Source organism: Sphaeramia orbicularis, chromosome 18 (assembly GCF_902148855.1).
Source record: "Sphaeramia orbicularis chromosome 18, fSphaOr1.1, whole genome shotgun sequence".
Taxonomy (NCBI): Eukaryota; Metazoa; Chordata; class Actinopteri; order Kurtiformes; family Apogonidae; genus Sphaeramia; species Sphaeramia orbicularis.
The window spans coordinates 20,129,110-20,146,846 of record NC_043974.1 but is presented as its reverse complement, the minus strand read 5'-3'; the positions used below and the strand labels follow the sequence as shown (position 1 = coordinate 20,146,846).

Below are 17,737 nucleotides of genomic sequence, written 5' to 3'. Positions count from 1 at the left end.
ATTCCAGGTTTTGCATGTTACCCATTGTGTCCACTTGTGTTACATACAGAACCTGCCCAGTTAAATGCATATTAATCACGAATGATTTTGCAACAGCAGCCACTCTGCCTTGCATAATTAGTTCAATTCCCAAAATGTACCTGTGAGAGAATAAAGAGATATTCAAAAAAATAGTAGCACGTAATTTTCGTGTCCTTTTTACCATGTTACATGCAGATTTTTGTATTAAATATGATGTAAAATAATATAAAAATGTGCTTTATCTGAAAAAATAGTTTCTCTTTTATCTCAGTAAGTATTTATTTTTTATAAGAGACCCAAAGTGCTTCATAACATTAGTCTCAACATTAGTTTGAATTTTTAGCCCCCATGTCCTGTTTTTCGGGACCAGTTTCATAGAAGCACCCACATAGAAATAGCACCCAGTAAAGAGCAGACGTCTGCTCAGGAGTTGTATTGAGTTTGAGTTCAGTCGACTTTAGTTCCCAACTATAGGGTATTCATCCTGGGTTTGAGCTGGGGCTGCACAGTTAGTTCAATCACAACCGTAATCACAGATAAGACTGCAATGTATAAGTTCACATTTAGGAGGATTAGAGGTGATCTAATAGCAGAAATGGAAAATGCAAAGCACTTATCCGGCGATATTTTGGATTTAGTGACACTGAGTAGAGAAGTATTATGTAAAACAGTATTTGCCTATTTAAAATACAAAAGGAGTAACCTGGGTATTTTCCTTGATAACTAACTACCCATAAGAATCACCCAATAAGAATGTGACTTTTTCACCAAATTGTGCAGCCATAGTTTGAGCTTGATCATTATTAAATGCTAAACTATATTAAATGTGGTTAAGATTTACTATTTAATGCTCAGTGGAACTATAGTGTGTGCTGTTTTGTGTTTGTTTTCACACATGTAGGTGTGTTTAGACAATTAAGTATTAGTACAATTACAACTTTAACAACTGCACATAATTAGATCAAGGTCAGTGTTGTTTGTCCATTGTTTAGAGTAATCTGACATTCGCTTCACCATGAAATTAAGTCATTTATTTCACAGTTAAGTTTGTTTAAGCAACTAGATATTATGCATTAGACGGTGTTTAACAGGACTCTGAACATCCTTTTAGCAGATGAGTGTGCTTTACTGAGTCCATTTCCTGGTGGTAGATATAATTCTTGATTGAAATGTACATGTCATGATTACTATTCCTCATACTGATGGATGGATATAATTGGTTATTGGTGTTGCTGCCGCTTGCAATTTATAGTAACGGTAATGTTATGAGTGTGACAGTTGCTTTTGGAGAGATGTTCAACTGTTATTGATCTTAATTGTCTTGTCAAACTCCGGTGATGAAAGCTGTGCCTTTGACTTTATCACAATGGCAGCAACAGAGTGCAGAAAACAAAAAGTGTTTGGCACACCCACTAGACCCACAGGGAGTGGAATCGGAACATTGCACACACACTGTCCCATTGTCACACATCAGCACAACATATTTACAATCCTATAATAATGCTGTAATATAATAACAATAACAAAGTGGCTTTTGACACAGTACTGTGGCATGAGATATCAGTTTGTCTATTACCACAGAGCCAATCAGTGCCCTCGTTATACCCTGTCTAGACTAGTAACTTACATCCCGAAAAAGTACCAAGGCAATCATGTAGTGAACAGGTCAACAACATTTTAGGTCACTCCGTAACGTATCGGACTGCAAAGCGGAAGAAGCAGGTTCAATTCCTGGTCGGAGAAGCATTTCCTGTTTTTTTTTTCCTAAGGATTTTCAAAAGGGGTGGGGGGGTGGGGGGTAGGTAAATACGACAATGATATAAATCATCCACTGGGACAACGTTCAGAGTGCAGAATTCCACAGAACCACAGCACTGAACTGACACAGAACTGAAGTCACACAGCACACTGCTGCACCTAACATGTAGCACCGCCCACCTTCTCCAGCCTCCAGCACAAAGAACACCATAAAACAACATATAAATATTTAGAATAATTCCTATTCTATACTATATATTATCACTAATTTGTCGTTTCTTCCATCAGTTGCCACAGTACTGTGGTAGCAAAATGCACAAAAGAATGCACTTAAGTATACACCATATATCACCACAGTACTGTGGCAACAAGAGGCTAATGAGTTCATGTAACAGTATCTATGATTGGCTCTAGTACAAATGCTAACATTTGATTGGTCTGTGGCAATAGCCAAACCAATATTTTTGCCTAGTAATAAATTTGACCCTGTTGAACAATGTCACCTTAAAGTTCCCATTCTAGTAAAATGGGCTGTAGTACCATTTTTAACATCAGAGCATTAGTGAATTTCATCTTGTTGCACACGTATTGCACTAGCATTTTGTAAAAGTGGTGTGAAATTAACCTTTAGACCCCATATCAGTTTTATTAGTCACAGTTACATGGCCGCATGAGCAATTGCTGTCTACCTGATTTCTTTTTCCCTCTCACTGTTTCATCCATACACACTCTCACTCATATACAGTCCTTTGGGTAGTTAATAATCCATCTTATAGAGCCTGTGGTGTAATTTTGTGCTAGAGCAAACATAGTAATAGCATTATAAATACTGCAATGGGCAAAGCTAACAGGAACTGTGTTGCTCTAATGAATATCCCCTGCACCCTCCAAGACATAGCAGAGACAGGAGAAAGACCAGGGTGGCGGAAAGCACGCAAGCGGAAACCTAAATTTCAATTTCTCCAAAAGCTCTGAGCAACCCACCATGCCGTAGCTTTGATCAGAGTGGAATAATGCGCTTTGATGCTTAGAATAAAAGATCCACCTTTTGATGTGTGTTGGGGGGGTCCGATTTTTTTTTTTTTTTTCTTCTTACCTTCACCCCTTGATAGTGTGGGTTTCCATGAAACAGCTGGAGTCATCACTTGTCTCAGTCTGAACTAAATTTGGTGTCAGGGAGTTATAAAACGAAGATCATAAGCTGCGCCCTCGCTGCTGCATTCGGAACACTCCCAGATGCTGTGATCTCGCTGATTTCTCCCGATGCACGGAAGATGTTTTAAAGTTATCTTCTAGTGGATTCATCTTGGAGATGGATGAGAAAAGTTCTGACCAAGTCAAAGCAGAATTGCAGGGTACTCGACTATGATACCGGGCCTCGTGAGACGGTTGTCCTTCCAATAATGTGTGCTGGAATGTTTGAGAAGGGGTGAATTAGGGTTTGCAAGTGTCTCACAAATGCTGTACCAAATTACAACCAAGATTACTGTAGGAGACTTAAATAGCTGTTTGAGATTCAGTCACGCAGACACTGGATTATTAAAATTTATTTTTCATTTACAGCCACACACAAACGCCGCCATGAGCATTTAGCTATTTCAGACTGTTCAACTCAAATAAGTGCACAAATCAGGTTTAATAAGATGCGCATTTACAAGCAATAAAACTAAACAGGCTGTCTGGATGGAATAAAAATATATGTGCATGTTGAATGGAGATGTTCGGAGAGAAGTGAGGCAGGATCATTAGGCATATTTGACAGAGCCAGGTGATGTGATTGCACTATCAAACTCACAAAAAGCAATTAATAAATCATTATACCAGGCCATGGATTAATAACAGAGAGAAAACTCTATGTAGCAGTGCGGCGCTTCAATCAATTACGCTGATAAAAGGCGCTCATTTTGGATCGGATGATCTGGGGGAGGAGGGAGGACGTCTAGACATAAAGCTGTGTGAGTCATGTAGTACTGAGGACAAACCCTGGCAACCAAATTGGAACCACCTTGTCACATTTAATCTGTTTTCATCTCAGCCCCCTGCTGCTGTGTCTCATGTAAAACCCTGCTCTAGCTACAGAACGACTGTCTATGTCTACGGTTGGAGCCATGAGATCATTACATGGGAAACAATATCTATGACATGGCAGGTCACAAGTTTCCATTAAAGGTATATGTTTGAGGAAGCACTTTTGTTTGGATTTTAATAAAACCCAATAGGGGTTTTTCACACATGACCCGGAAACAGTTTGAAATGACTGATTTTGTGTATTGTTTCTTCTGGTTTACTTGTCAACAGTGGCTGAGGTCACATCAAAGTGTTACTGCTGTGTGCCCCAGTGTACATCGAATAAACAAAGGCAACTATATTTAAGTTTTCACGGTTTTCCTTCAGATTTCGTTGAGAAGAAGAAATGGGTGATTGAAATTCATCAAGATGAGGAGCTGGACTTCAGAATCCAATCAGGAAGTACGTTTGTGTGTAACAGGTGTCCTAAACACTGGCATTTCTGGGACGAGGATTACCAGGGAAACATCAGTGATACTGTGAAGGGAATCAAGAGGTTAAAAGTAGAGAAAACGCCAGTGTCCTCCGACGGGTAACCTGCAAAAAACATGTGGGGATGGAAAGAAAAAAAAAGAATTTTCATGGGTACGGGCCTGGGTAAAATTAAACAAAATGCAGGTAGGTAGCAGGCAAGGAAGCGTAAAAAATGAAAATAATTCGCAGGACATTTAATTATCATCTAATTTGACTGTGGTTGATCCACAGCCGGTTTGTTTAATTGTGAAGTGAACTTCTTCTCTGTTTATCCAGCCACAGATGTCATTGTACAGCACATATTAGAGATTTATTGATGGCGTGTGTTTTAACCAAAAATAAAGCCATTAATAGTGAGTTACTGTGTAGACAATGTGTTTAATCACAGGTCGGGTCAGGACTTTTAACCTCTTGATTCCCTTCACAACATCACTGATGTTTCCCTGGTAATCCTCGTCTCAGAAATGTCAGTGTTTAGGACACCTGTTACACATGAATGTACGTCCTGATTGGATTCTGAAGTTCAGCCCCTCATCGTGATGAATTGCGACCACCCATTTTTTCTTCTCAACTAAATCTGAAGGAAAACCGTGAAAACTTAAATATAGTTGCCTTTGTTTATTCGATGTACACTGGGGCACACAGCAGTGACACTTCAATGTGACCTCAGCCACTGTTGACAAGTAAACCAGAAGAAATGATACACAAAATGAGTCATTTCAAACCGTTTCCGAGTCATGCGTGAAAAACCCCTATTATATAAGTAGTTATGTAGGAAAACCTCTGGACTCTGATGTTTGTGCCCACACAATGGAAGTTTTAGACAAATTATTTGTCTTTGTTACATGGGTTTGTGTTTAGTCAGATATTTTTTAGTGCCTTTGCTTACATAAATACACATGGGTGCTACTCATCAATGCTCACCTCAAGTTTTCAGCAAATTTGCGACTACTGGCAGACTACTCAATAATAAACCTTGTTGTAACCAAAGACAGATTGTTCTCCTACAGCTTTTCCAAAGTTTGCTCTACTGGTTACAGTAGCATGTGTTAAAAGGCATCAGTGGAGCCAAAGACCTGAACCATCAGAGACAGACTGAATCCTCTTAGATGTCCTCTGTATCCTCTATACCACAGGTGTAAGACATGCGGCCCGGGGGCCAAAACTGGCCCGCTGAAGGGTCCAATCTGGCCTGTGGGATAAATTTGTGAAATGCAAAAATTATACTGAATATATTAACAATCAAGGATGTAAAAATAATTTTAGGTCATTTCAACCTAAGTTGGGTCAGACCAGTAAAATACTATCATAATAACCTATAAATAATGAAAAACATTTTTTTTTACTAAAACAAAGAGGAAAAAACAAGTCAAATACACAAAAATGTTTACATTTAGACTAGCCCATTTATAAAAAAAATGTGAACCAGAACAAATATGAACAACCTGAAATGTCTTAAGAGAAGTATGTTGAATTTTAATAATATTCTACCTGTTATTAAATATTTAGTGCATTTGTAGATCCACTGTGATCTGTAAATTATAATGTACATGTGTAAATGATAAGCTGAGGCAGAATATTGTTAAAATTACACTTATTTTTCTTTAGAATTTTCAGGTTGTTCATGTTATGTTTGAGTACAGTTCGTAGATGTAAACATTTTCATTTCAGAATTTGACTTTTTTTTTTAACTCAAAAACAGAGAATACTTTGGAGTTCACATTATTTATCAGTTTTTATCCTGTTATTTATATTATTTTACTGGTCCAGCCCACTTTAGATCATTTTAGGCTGTATGTGGCCCCTGAACTAAAATGAGTTTGACACCCCTGCTCTACACAAATAAAATGTGTCTTGACTCTGTCTCCCCTCCCTCCCTGTCTTTGTTCTTCCAGAACGCAGATGACCTCTTGGTAGCATCAGCTGAGTGTCCTAGTGATGACGAAGATTTGGAGGAGTGTGAGCCTGGAAATGGTGAGTCAACTCAGGGAGTTCTGTGTTCATAGTACATGGTTTCTAAAACAAAGTGCAGCCTGAGAAACAAACCTAAAGTACAAAGTACTGCCTAACTCAACTTTTCTATGACACTGTGTGACTGAAGAACCCTGTGAATGCAGCTCTGATTGGCCAGATGTGCACCCCAGCCCATTTTCTTATTGGTTTCAAACAGGCAGGCAGCCGCGCTGTGGTCCATCAGTTGCTCAGCCAAGTGGTATTATCTGGCATTTACCCAGCTGTTCACCAATCTCCTGTCCCAATTTTAACAAGGCAGGACAGTTTCAACGTGGAAACGTAGCTTGTTCTGTTGAGCACACAGCTGCAGCCTGGCAGGTCCAGAAGCTGAGGCAGCGTTAGTGTGAACAGTGGGTCAAGAAATGTTCTGACATCATGACAGGAGGTGGAAGTTAAAGGCCATGTGTTCCACTCTCTGCCTGTGTGGTCTCCAGCTCTATAAAGCTGACCACAACTCGAAAATTGTCAAGAACCACGTAGATCGGAAGGTGCCGTTAGTGTTGCAGTAATTGCTAGTGTTAGCCAGTAGGAAAGATTTTTGAAATGATACCCTCAGAGATTTGCATTTGATGTTCTTTTACTCAATTTTTATGACAGCGTTAAAATATTAAGCTTGGTCTTCTGGAAAATGTGAGGAAAAGTCAATATTGGTCGATGAGTTTTTAGATGTACACTGTAAACCCACCTGAATGCTTGGTTCTGACAGAGGAGTGAGACTAGTATTTACTGTATGTACCTCTACTCTTTATTACATCCAAATGATTTATCCTTAAAAGTAGCTTCACCAAATAAATCAATCAATAAATAAAATAATGACAGTATTTATAAGGCACTTTCCCTTCAAGTGCTGTACAACAAATACAACAAAACCCAATAAATAACTAACAAAAATGACAAAATGAATAACAAAACATTTGACAGCACTTAACACTCATGCTCAGTAAAACAATATAATTTCCTTTTAGCTTTCAGTTACAGTTTAAAGCAGTACTCTGAAGTCTTGGAGTGTTGATACAACTGTGCATGTTCTTTGTGTCACTCAGTCCCTAATACATGTTTCATGATATTTATAAAAAAATTTAAAAAAAAAAAAAAAAAGCACAAAAAGGCAGAGGACCTCCATCGTGCCGTTCTCCCCGTCTTGCATAGACTATTTTTTTTCCTGTGCTGTTTCTATAAGTTTATCTCTGGATTGGGGCTTACTGGTATTAACAGAATATAGTGACCGTAAATGGAAGGAGATTATAGCATTCGGTATGTTTGTGAGAGGAGAAACTGATCTGAACCTGTGTTGAGGAACTCGAGTGTAGCATCCTCCTGCGGTTTTCTCTGTAGGTGGTTGGGACCGAAATAGAGACTCAATTCCCTTCTTATCGAAAGGAGAAATGAGAGTTTTTCGGTGGATGCTATGCCCAGGCTTAATCTCTCATGGGGAAACACAGCTCTCTCTCTCTCTCTGTGTGTTTGTGTGTGTGTGTGTGTATGCCCACACAAACACACATACAGTGCCAGACATGCTCACCTTTCCAGACAGACACTTGTCTCTCTCACTCTTGTGGGTGTAAAGTTTTCTCTCTGCAGCTGTCTCTTCTGAGAAACAACAAGCACACTCGTGCACATGCACACACTCCGTATCACACCTTCCAGATGCCAAGAGAATTCCAGCAAGACAAGCCAGAAGGGTCGGATAAGCCTCGGTGAAAAGTGTGGACAAGGAGGAAGAATCAACATTGTCCACTAAACATGTAGCCTCTCCATCACCGTTCGGCAAACACAAGCCTGTGGTCATTGTATGATAGGAGCAATTCCCAGTGTTTTCAATTACACATGACATGCGTTATGGAACTGCCTTCAGGAGGGAAAAAATAATTCTCCACACAGCTGGGAGTTTGTACTAGAGGAACGAAATGTGACTGCTGTGAATTCATGGCCATCATTTTTCAGATACATTTACCTGCGGCTATAGCGCTATGCACAGGTCAAGGAATGTCGCCTGCTTTGTTGCATCGAACACAATCGAGTATTTAGCGCTCAAACATTAAATAATGACCGACCCTCAGTGAAGCATTCATTGACTAAAAGGGAGTCTCAGTGGTGCGCTGGCCGATGGTCTCATAGGTGATGCAAAATTAGATAAATAATGGGACACAGAGTAGGAAGATGGAAAAAAAAAAGACCTGAGGAGGCGTTGGAAGGACTGGGCCGTGAAGACCTGACCCTCATTGAGATTTGTGTCACGTTCTCTTGCGCTGAAAGCAGAACAGAGAAACGAGGAGAGACTGAGATCCAGAGAGGAGGAGGAGGAGGAGGAGAAGAAGAAAGCTTGCAGGAGAGAGGAAAGAGGAAGTAAAGAAGAGGATGTGAAATTGAGAGAGTGAAATTCCTGTGAACGATTCCTGCCTTTCCCACCAGGCTAATTAAACTTTGACTTTGTTGGGGAGCTTTAATTACATCACCCAATTAAAGCTTTAGTTTGGATCCTCCAGTGTTATTAATGAGCCTTCATCAGAAGAGCAACAGGAGCAAGGACGTGAGGACCTGGATTACCAACATGAAACATGTTCTAGAGATTGAGTGATGAAGCGAACATGCACATTTAAGACACTTACCCTTTCATGTACGCACTCAGAAGTTTGTACTATCACATGAAAACTCATCTACACATGCATAGAAACTTGTCAAAATACTATTTATATTCACAGTATATTAATACAATTAGAGAAGATAGAGTACATGTCAGAGGAACAGTAAACATCTTTCCTCCAACAAGCGCTGCTTATTAATTTGCTTTTATTTCCTCTCTTTATTTGAGTTGCTGTCTTTTCTCTACCTAAGCACCACCTCACTTTCTTACATACTGATCAGTCCCAGGATGCTGTAGGCGCAATATGGTTTTTACTCTGACAAGATCAGAGCTTAGAAGAGCTGCTCAATAATTCATCAGACGACACGCCATAGGGACAACCTGCAAATGTTCCTTTTAGGTCGAGGAGTAAAAGGGATTGGGTGATGACAGATGACCCAGTGTAACTCAGAGCAGGTGTGGGATCAAGCCCACGCTGCTCCCTAGGTTGAGGTGTCAGTTATTTGTCATTATGATACTTTATTGATCTATTTTTGCTGACAATTGTTCACAAAAGTTAACAGCTCCAGGTCATTTTCTACAAGGACAAAAGATAAGCCCTAGTACCAACAAATCGAGGAGCAGTGGCAGTGAAGTTTAGGTATCAGATCAATGTATCCGATCAAAGGTATCTGATCTTTCAGCGTCCCCCATAGCCTTCTGTAGTCCACATGCACAGTATTTTAACTGTGTTTGATATGTAAATAGACTCTTCTGACATCTTTGGTACGTTTAATCGTTCAGATAAAATTCAGTTCCATTTTATCTCATTTTAAATCTGGACAGCTGTTTTGGTTGAATAAAAGATATAGACCAATCTTAGTTTTTATAGATGAATTAAATCTCACCTAGTAACTACTGGAATTTACTATTTTATGTGGAAATATCAGGAATATGAGGAAGAAAAATTGCTGTGATTGAACTTGCTTTTTACTCTTTAGAAAGACTGAGGAACAAAATAATAAATTACAATGTGTCATAGTGACTATAAAATATGTGCATAACAAATATTCTAGTCTGTATTCAGGTCTAATTCTGTAATCTCTTTAAAAAACAAAACAAAACAAAAAAAGCTATTCAAAGTCATTTACATAAGCCAACAAAAGTATGAGCTCAATATAAGACAAAACAAATGAGAATTAAAAAGTAGAATAAATGAATAAATAGACAAAGCCGAAAGGCATGAAAACACTTTATATATATATATATATATATATATATATATAAGCAATAAATTAAATTAGCAAAACTTTAATTAACTAATGGACAGTTAATAGTGCTAAACACATATATTAATTTTAGAATGCTGATATAATCTTCAAAATCTTCAATGTAAAATCAGATGTTAACTCACTTCAAGAAAAGCAAAGGTTTGTTTTAATTGAACCGCTTTCCTCAGCAAGACGCCTTTTTCCCACTTCAAACTGTAAAGAACTATAAATGACTATCATAGTCTCTCTGGGGAGCAGGCTACAACAATCAGTCTGAGGCATTTTTTTTTCCCCATCACCTGTATTTTCCAAAAGCAAATTAGTTTTGTTGCAATTATTTTGATAAAAAAAAAAACATGTTGGACAAAAAAGAGGCAAAAAACAGAGAAATGTCAGGTGTATTTAGTCGGAGGACGATGATGAAAGAAAACCCCCCTAAAAAATACCACTATTAGCAAAATTAAGCAAAATAATTAGTAGTACCATTTGTGATTGGCTTGTTAGATGTCACATGACCAGTGGCAGTGGGAGGTCTGTGGAGCTCAGGATCTGGGTACTAAAGGTAAACTGGGAGTAGACAGCTGAAGTCCTGTCCATTCTGGTGAGCTCCATTGGACCGAGGTTAGGAAAAATACAATCAGTGGTCAATGGTGAGAGATAAATAACATATGTCTGTCAATGTACAAGATAATTTAAGGAGCCAAGGAAGTGATGACTGGTAAAAGATAACAGACACGTTTAGTTTAGTGTTAAAGAGCTGAATGGACTGCCTGTTCAGTTATGTGATCCACACCACCAACACCAATACAGCCACTGCTTTGGTACATTCCACCTCATTCTGAAAAGTGCTAGAAGAGGCAAAAATAACAACAGTCTGATTATGTTGAAGCTGCAAATACATCTTCAGCAACTCTGAACAGACCACGGAGAGACACCTCTGTGACTTTCTCATGCGTAGTCTTTCTGTTTATGTATTTTCAGTCTGACACTTAAACAACTTTATAATAAACTGACTTTCTACACTTGTAAAAATGATGTATAAATCAAACATGATCAAAAAACGAGACTATAATACTTATTTTTTATCAAATTAATGTTCCATGGGGCACAAGTGGAGGGGGGGGGGCTTTGGACTTTATTACTGTCCTAAAACTTCCCTCTCCAATCTGTGTCCCTCTGAGCCACTTTACCTCAGAATCATGATTTTATCAGGTTACAACTTATAGAATCTAGATTTTTTACAACACAGGTGAGGAGCAGAAGCAGATGTTTCACACCCTTTCACACTACTTTAATTACAATTTGCTGAAAGTGCTAATTAATTATCAAGCACTGCAACTTTAATGTCTCTGGGGTTACATCACCATCACACAGAAGCGTTAAAAGCATATGCATATACGTCTATGAAAGGTGTAACTTAATTACCCTCAGGAAAGAACACATGACAAATACAGGGTGTATAGAAAAAAAACCTATACATTTTGAAAAATTACCCTGTATAGTATAATTAATGCTGAAATAGGTTATGGTTATAGACCACAAGACATCAACAAAATGTGCCTATGTTAAAATTTATTTATTTATTTAAAACCATTCATTCTTTTAATATATTCAATATGTAAAGCAGTATATGACTTTCATCACTAATATTTCTTCAAATTTGTAAAATCTGAGCGATAGCCTAATTAACAGTAAACCATAAGTCTTTTGGTGATTATGCACCAAAATCACTTCCCTCATGGTGAATGACTTCGAAGTGTATTCCATTAAAATCCGTCTTTTTGTTTACATACCAAACCGATATGTCACTTGGGCGTTTTCGGAAATTTTGAAGTGCATTGTGGGAATGGGAATTCCACACAGCCGCAGTATGGCCGCAGCAGGAACAAACATGGAAGCAGCTTCATTGCTTCTTGCTGCTGCGTGGAATTCCGAAAAAGCCCGAGTGATGGTTTGGTTTCAGTTTGGTATGTAAACAAATGGACGGCTTGTGATGGAGTACACTTTGAAGTTGTTCACCGTGAGGGAAGTGATTTAGGTACGGAAAGACTCATGGATTAGTAATAAGGAAGCTATCACTCAGGTTTTACAAATAAGAAGAAAAATTAGAATGAATGTGTTCAACATGACCCCACTGATCACCTGGTCCAGGAAGGCTGAAATCTAAAACAGAAAGGTGCTAGAGCGATGAATTCTGATAGGTTTCCGTGAGGGTTAGGTTCATACCCTTAGTGAAGTTCAACACCATGCTAATAATACAGTGATAACTAGAAAAGCAGTCAGAGAGTGCAGACCTCCACCAAGGCAGATCAGCCCACACACACACACACACACACACACCACCAAAATGTAATCATTTGGTACTTGTGCCAGTATCAACATTTCCTGAAAATTTCATCCAAATTCGTCCATAACTTTCTGAGTTATCTTGCTAACAGACAGACCAATAAACAACGCCCCCCCACCACCACCACCACCACCACCCCCAATCACCACCAAAATGTAATCATTTCGATGGCCAAAATACAAAACCTCCTATCTGAAAAAAAAACACTTTTTTCAGGAAACAAAAAAAACGTGGATCCTGGAGGATTCTGTTGGGTTTCTGTAAATTGGCTTAGAGTCTGGTTTTGGCCAACTCTATATGTAAAGTGTCATGAGGTAACTTTTGATATGATTTGGCACTATATAAATAAAATTTGATTGATAGTTTAGTTTTATTATAGTATGGTCTTTGTTGTTGTTGTCAGGTGACCTTCATGTCATAAGAAAGGGCGGGATTATCTTGCAGATAGACTGAAAATATGGAGTCATCCTTGTTCTCACCATTTAATGTGAAAACTCTAAAAATCTAAAAATTTGTAGATAGGAGGTTTTGTTTTTTGGCCATTGATTTGTTCCTTGTACCAGTATCAACATCCATAACTTTTTAAGTTATCTTGCTAACAGACAAACTAACCCTGTCATCCTTGGTGGAGGTAATAACACTTTTTTATTTAAAGGCACCTGTCAAAACTCAATGTTGCTGTACAAATGTTAGAATAAGATCAATAAAACAATACAACCAAAGGAAAAACACATATGACATGGCCACTGCTCAACGAGGAGCACAAGAAGTATAGATCTTTTTCTGTGGGCAGGCGTAAAAAAAAAACACTCTGAGCGTATTATACAGACAACATTTAGGATTGATTCATGGAACAGGCTTGTCCTCAATATAGAAAATTCATGAATCCAGTTTTGAATGTACTTCCTGTTGTACAATGATAAATACGATTAATGCCATTATTCAGACATAGTACCTGATGGAGGGCATTTGTCTTTATTAAATAGTCTAATACGGTAAATGTATGCTTGTAGCCCAATACCTAAGTATCAGACACACTTTCCCAAAGGAGACATGAGGAGACGGTTTGGATGAAATATGTGTCTGTTCTTCTTGTTCCAGGAGAAAGTGAAGTGACCTACGCTTTAACCTCAACAGCTGTGAATGCCAACGGCCTAAATTTCTCTCTTCTTCTGGCTTAAGCCAATATATGACTCTGGGCTAGATGTGTGTGTAGGGCCTCATCCGTTTGTGTCAACATAAATCAATTTGCCTGAAAGCGACAGCATTGGTAAACTGTTTATCTAGTTGGATGTGTGAAGAAACATTTCTCCTGCTGTCCGCATTATATGACCATAATTTTACCTATTGTGGCACGACTTTAAAGCAAGGGAAAATATATTATGCTCGGACACGCTGCTGAATTTTTCATCTGCAGTCTAATCAAAGCTGAATTACAGAATGCTCTAACTCCAAACAACCTTTTTGCTCTAAATATTTCAAATGGATATGAGCGAAGCAACGTGATCGGCAGAATAATGCTGTTTGTCAGAAGACCAACATAGATGCATCAGTATCCATCTGCCCTGTTCTCATTCTGTGTAAATAGAGGGGGGGGGGGGGGGGGTGAGTCATACAGGCAGCGCTGAAGAGTGGCGTGTGGGTAAAGATAAAGAACAAAATATTCATCATGTGGGCTAAACATGGTTCCATTGCCTCAGCTGTTCCAATCAATGGAGTCAAACTAAATCAATCAGGCTGAATATCTCCGAGTCGCTCTCATTTTAACGCTTACATTATTGTTACTCTGTTAGAGAAAGAGACGCCCACATTGTGAAATCAGGCCTTGTGTATTTTTTTTTTTAACACCTTTTGGATCAAAGCCGGTCTCAATCAGGTCTGGCTGACAGAACCGGTGAGTCAGCCCAGAGAAAGCAGTTGGACGTTAAAGAAAATGTTGGTTCGCACCTTGTGCCAGTGTTGAAAAATAGCTAAATATAATCTGATAGCTCGGGCTGGTGTTGACAACTCCTCCATGTTAGAAATCCAAATCCTGGGTATCCTCTGATTTTATATTTGTTCGTGGTTCTTGGCAGCTTTCAGCAAAAAAAAAAAAAAAAACTACATTTACAGCGTCATGGTTTGATACCTCCTCAAACCAGCCAAGCTGCAGTTTCCATCCGTGTCTCACATGTAGTAGAGCTTTTATTGGCAAGAGTCTGACAAAGTGAAAGGTGTAAACACAGGGGTTATGACTCAGTGTATTATAGTACTGCAAGCAAGGCATTGAATTGTGATTTTTTTAGGTCTAATTTTAGGAAAAGTGTCAAAGTATAAAGAAAACCACCAAAAAAAGCAGAGCAATTTTTTTTTAAAGTTGACTTCAGTGTCAGCATGCATTGCAGAGAGAAGACAGAACACAACACTGCAAACTAGTAGATGTGACTGTATATCACAAATATTTACATCTTTAAAAATTTGTAAAAAAATCAATAGTGTCACACAACATAATCCCATAAAAAATATTTTTAGGTGAAATGTAATGTATACTATATGATGTCTCTGATTAGGTGCTGTGGGTATTTATACATGATATTATGATTTGACACTGACATTGACTTTTGAGTGCTTTTGGATATAAAACATCAGTACGTTGTCATGTTATCCTGTTAAGCATCTGTGTGTAATATTTTAACAGTTAAAGGCTACACTTTTGAGTTATGAGCAAAACTCTGTCTTACAAGGACACAGTGACCTTGACCTTTTCTAACAAAAATTCATCCTCAAGTCCAAGCAACTGTTTGTGGCAAATTAAAAAATAGATTGCAGTCATAAGAACAGCCATTCATTCAGGAACCTAAAAACATAATGATCTCCTCCACGGTTGCTGCCACAAGATATATATGAAAAATGTCGATGTGTCAGTATTCTGGGCCATCCGTCCACCTGAGTCTGGGTGTTAACTGAACAATCAGTGCTGCATACAGTGAAAAGAGGGTGCAGTCACAGGGAAGGGTGAGCCAATTGAAGCTGCTGATTGGTTTAGACTGTGAGTGGGGCATGCTTAGGTCACACAGCAGGAAATGAAAAGATGGTTCACTTGATAACCACAGCGCTGAGATGTGCTTCAATCTGTGTATGAGGGCTGTGATTCATTTCTTTGGAGCAGCCACTGCCTGATGGTCATACTGAAGCTGCCCTCAGGCTTCAGCTCTGTCTCAGACACAAGAGGAAAGCAGAGTGGTGTGAGTGCTTTGCTGAAATGATCACCTACTTTCGGACGTTTCTGAGTGTCATTTTTGTTGGTTCTGAATATCAAAAAAGAATCTTCTACGGGCTGCACTCAGTGTTTCCTGTGGAATTGATGTCTTGGTGTGGCAGTGTGTCTTTCATTAGGGGGTCGGCTGGTTTTTCCCCCAGTATTATTTTTGTACTTGCAGTGTTTTCGCACATGCACACTAAGTGGGTAAATTTGGTGCATATTATTTTTATCCCAACTAACTGTAGTTTTGAATATCCAAGTAAAGTGAAATTCACTAGAGTAAATGATAAATAAACGGGGTAAATTCGGTACGACCGGTTTCATTCTCAGATCTCTACCAGATGTTTATACCAAAAAGAATGCATTTGCACATGCCCGACAGTTTGGAGCATGTGCATAATTCTCAGGGGGTAAAAAAAAACAGGTAAAAATTGTAGTGGCATGGAGCGCACGCAGCTTCTTATTGAAACTAGTAGGCCTATAGAAGTCTAATGCGACAGTGATGATTTTTTTGTATCAAATGTACAGTGTGGCAACAAGGATTTTGCCGTGGTGGTGCACCACAGCAAAACCTTACCAGCAGAAACGCTGCTGCGCTGTAGGTTTATATAAAGCAAATTTTAGACAGAAAACAGTCAGGATATGCAGTGCTCCCGATTCTCCAAAAATAGAGGGGTGTTTACTGGAACAGGACCGTCTAGTTGCAAAGTCAGCCACATGCAGTCTAAGTGGGGCACAGTGTGAGTGGAGGTAACTCCTCCACCAGTAATAGGTGAGCTGTACTCTGAGAGGCACGTATCAAGCTTGAAATTGCACTTGCAGCATCTCTAGCACACAGACAGATGGTGAAGATGAGATAGTCACCCTCAGTTGTGCATGTACATACTGTTTCCCAGAACAACTACCTCTCAAGTCTTGAAAATAGTTATTTTTTCCTTCTAAGACTTTGAGAAGTCATTCCATGAAACTTAAGATATATATTTTTTTATTGTACTAAACTTCCAAAATCCTGCTGTATGTTGTTGTTCTTTGTTCCTCAAAAGTGCCACGACACTCTGCTGTCCTCTCATCTGCCACGGTGAAACACAGTCCTCAAACACAGAGAAAAGTATAATTGAGAAAAATAACTTGGCCATTGCCATGGAAACTAGCCTTTCCAGCAGTGCTATTGAAATGAAAAGTTAGAAACAGGCTTGAAAAATTACTACATTTTTTTCCTTTACAGCTCTCACATTTTCCTTCATTTCAAGGCCTGTTTGACTGAAGTGTGTTGTTATATACTAATGTTTGGTGGCTTTGTAATCTGCTGCATCAACCTCTGTAACAAAGCCTTTGCCATTTTTGAGTGAAAATGTATGGTTGTACAACTGACAAGGTTTGGGGGGGCTCAGGGTCTGGGGTACTTGAGTGAAACTGAGCTGACTAAAGCCAAACTGGGAATTATTACCCTCCTAAAACTTCCCCTTACACTTCCCCATCATTCCTGAGCTGTTTGATCCACTTCCTGTCCCACTGAGTCACTCTGATTTACCTCACCAAATGAACCAAGAGCCAGAGTCATGATTTTATGCTGATGATGTTGGCATTTCTTTGGTCATGTTTTGCTATTACCTTTACCTTTTTTCCCCCCTAAGATGTGCCATTTATCTAATGCCCCCTGCCATGTTTCTCAATTGTTTCCTTGACTGTGACCCTGACAGCATACAGAGAATTGAATTAACATGTAGTGTATGAACAGTTACTGATATTCTATGTTCTGTTAACGTACTACTCTGTTTAACACTTTCCCCCGCTGAGCTTTGATGGAAAATTCCTCCTGACTGAAAGAATTCTACACCCAGCAATCTGTATTTAACATGGGTGTTCATTGTACAATGGGTGAAAATCTGACTGTATGACTGAATTCGGGCTCATTTAGAAGAATTTGATACTTTACTGCTATTGGCTCTTAAAGAAAACCATCACTGCCCCATATTTAAGTG

At 38.9% G+C, this 17,737-nt stretch overlaps 1 protein-coding gene across 8 annotated transcripts in view; it reads left to right on the top strand.

Annotated features, from left to right (window-relative positions):
• nrxn2b (neurexin 2b) overlaps nt 1-17,737 on the top strand; it is a 759,383-nt gene that overhangs the window by 737,706 nt on the left and 3,940 nt on the right. For all 8 annotated transcript variants that reach the window (XM_030161797.1, XM_030161795.1, XM_030161798.1 and 5 more), the window contains one exon: nt 6,216-6,294. In XM_030161797.1, the coding sequence (XP_030017657.1) occupies nt 6,216-6,294 (79 nt within the window). The remainder of the gene's footprint in view (nt 1-6,215; nt 6,295-17,737) is intronic.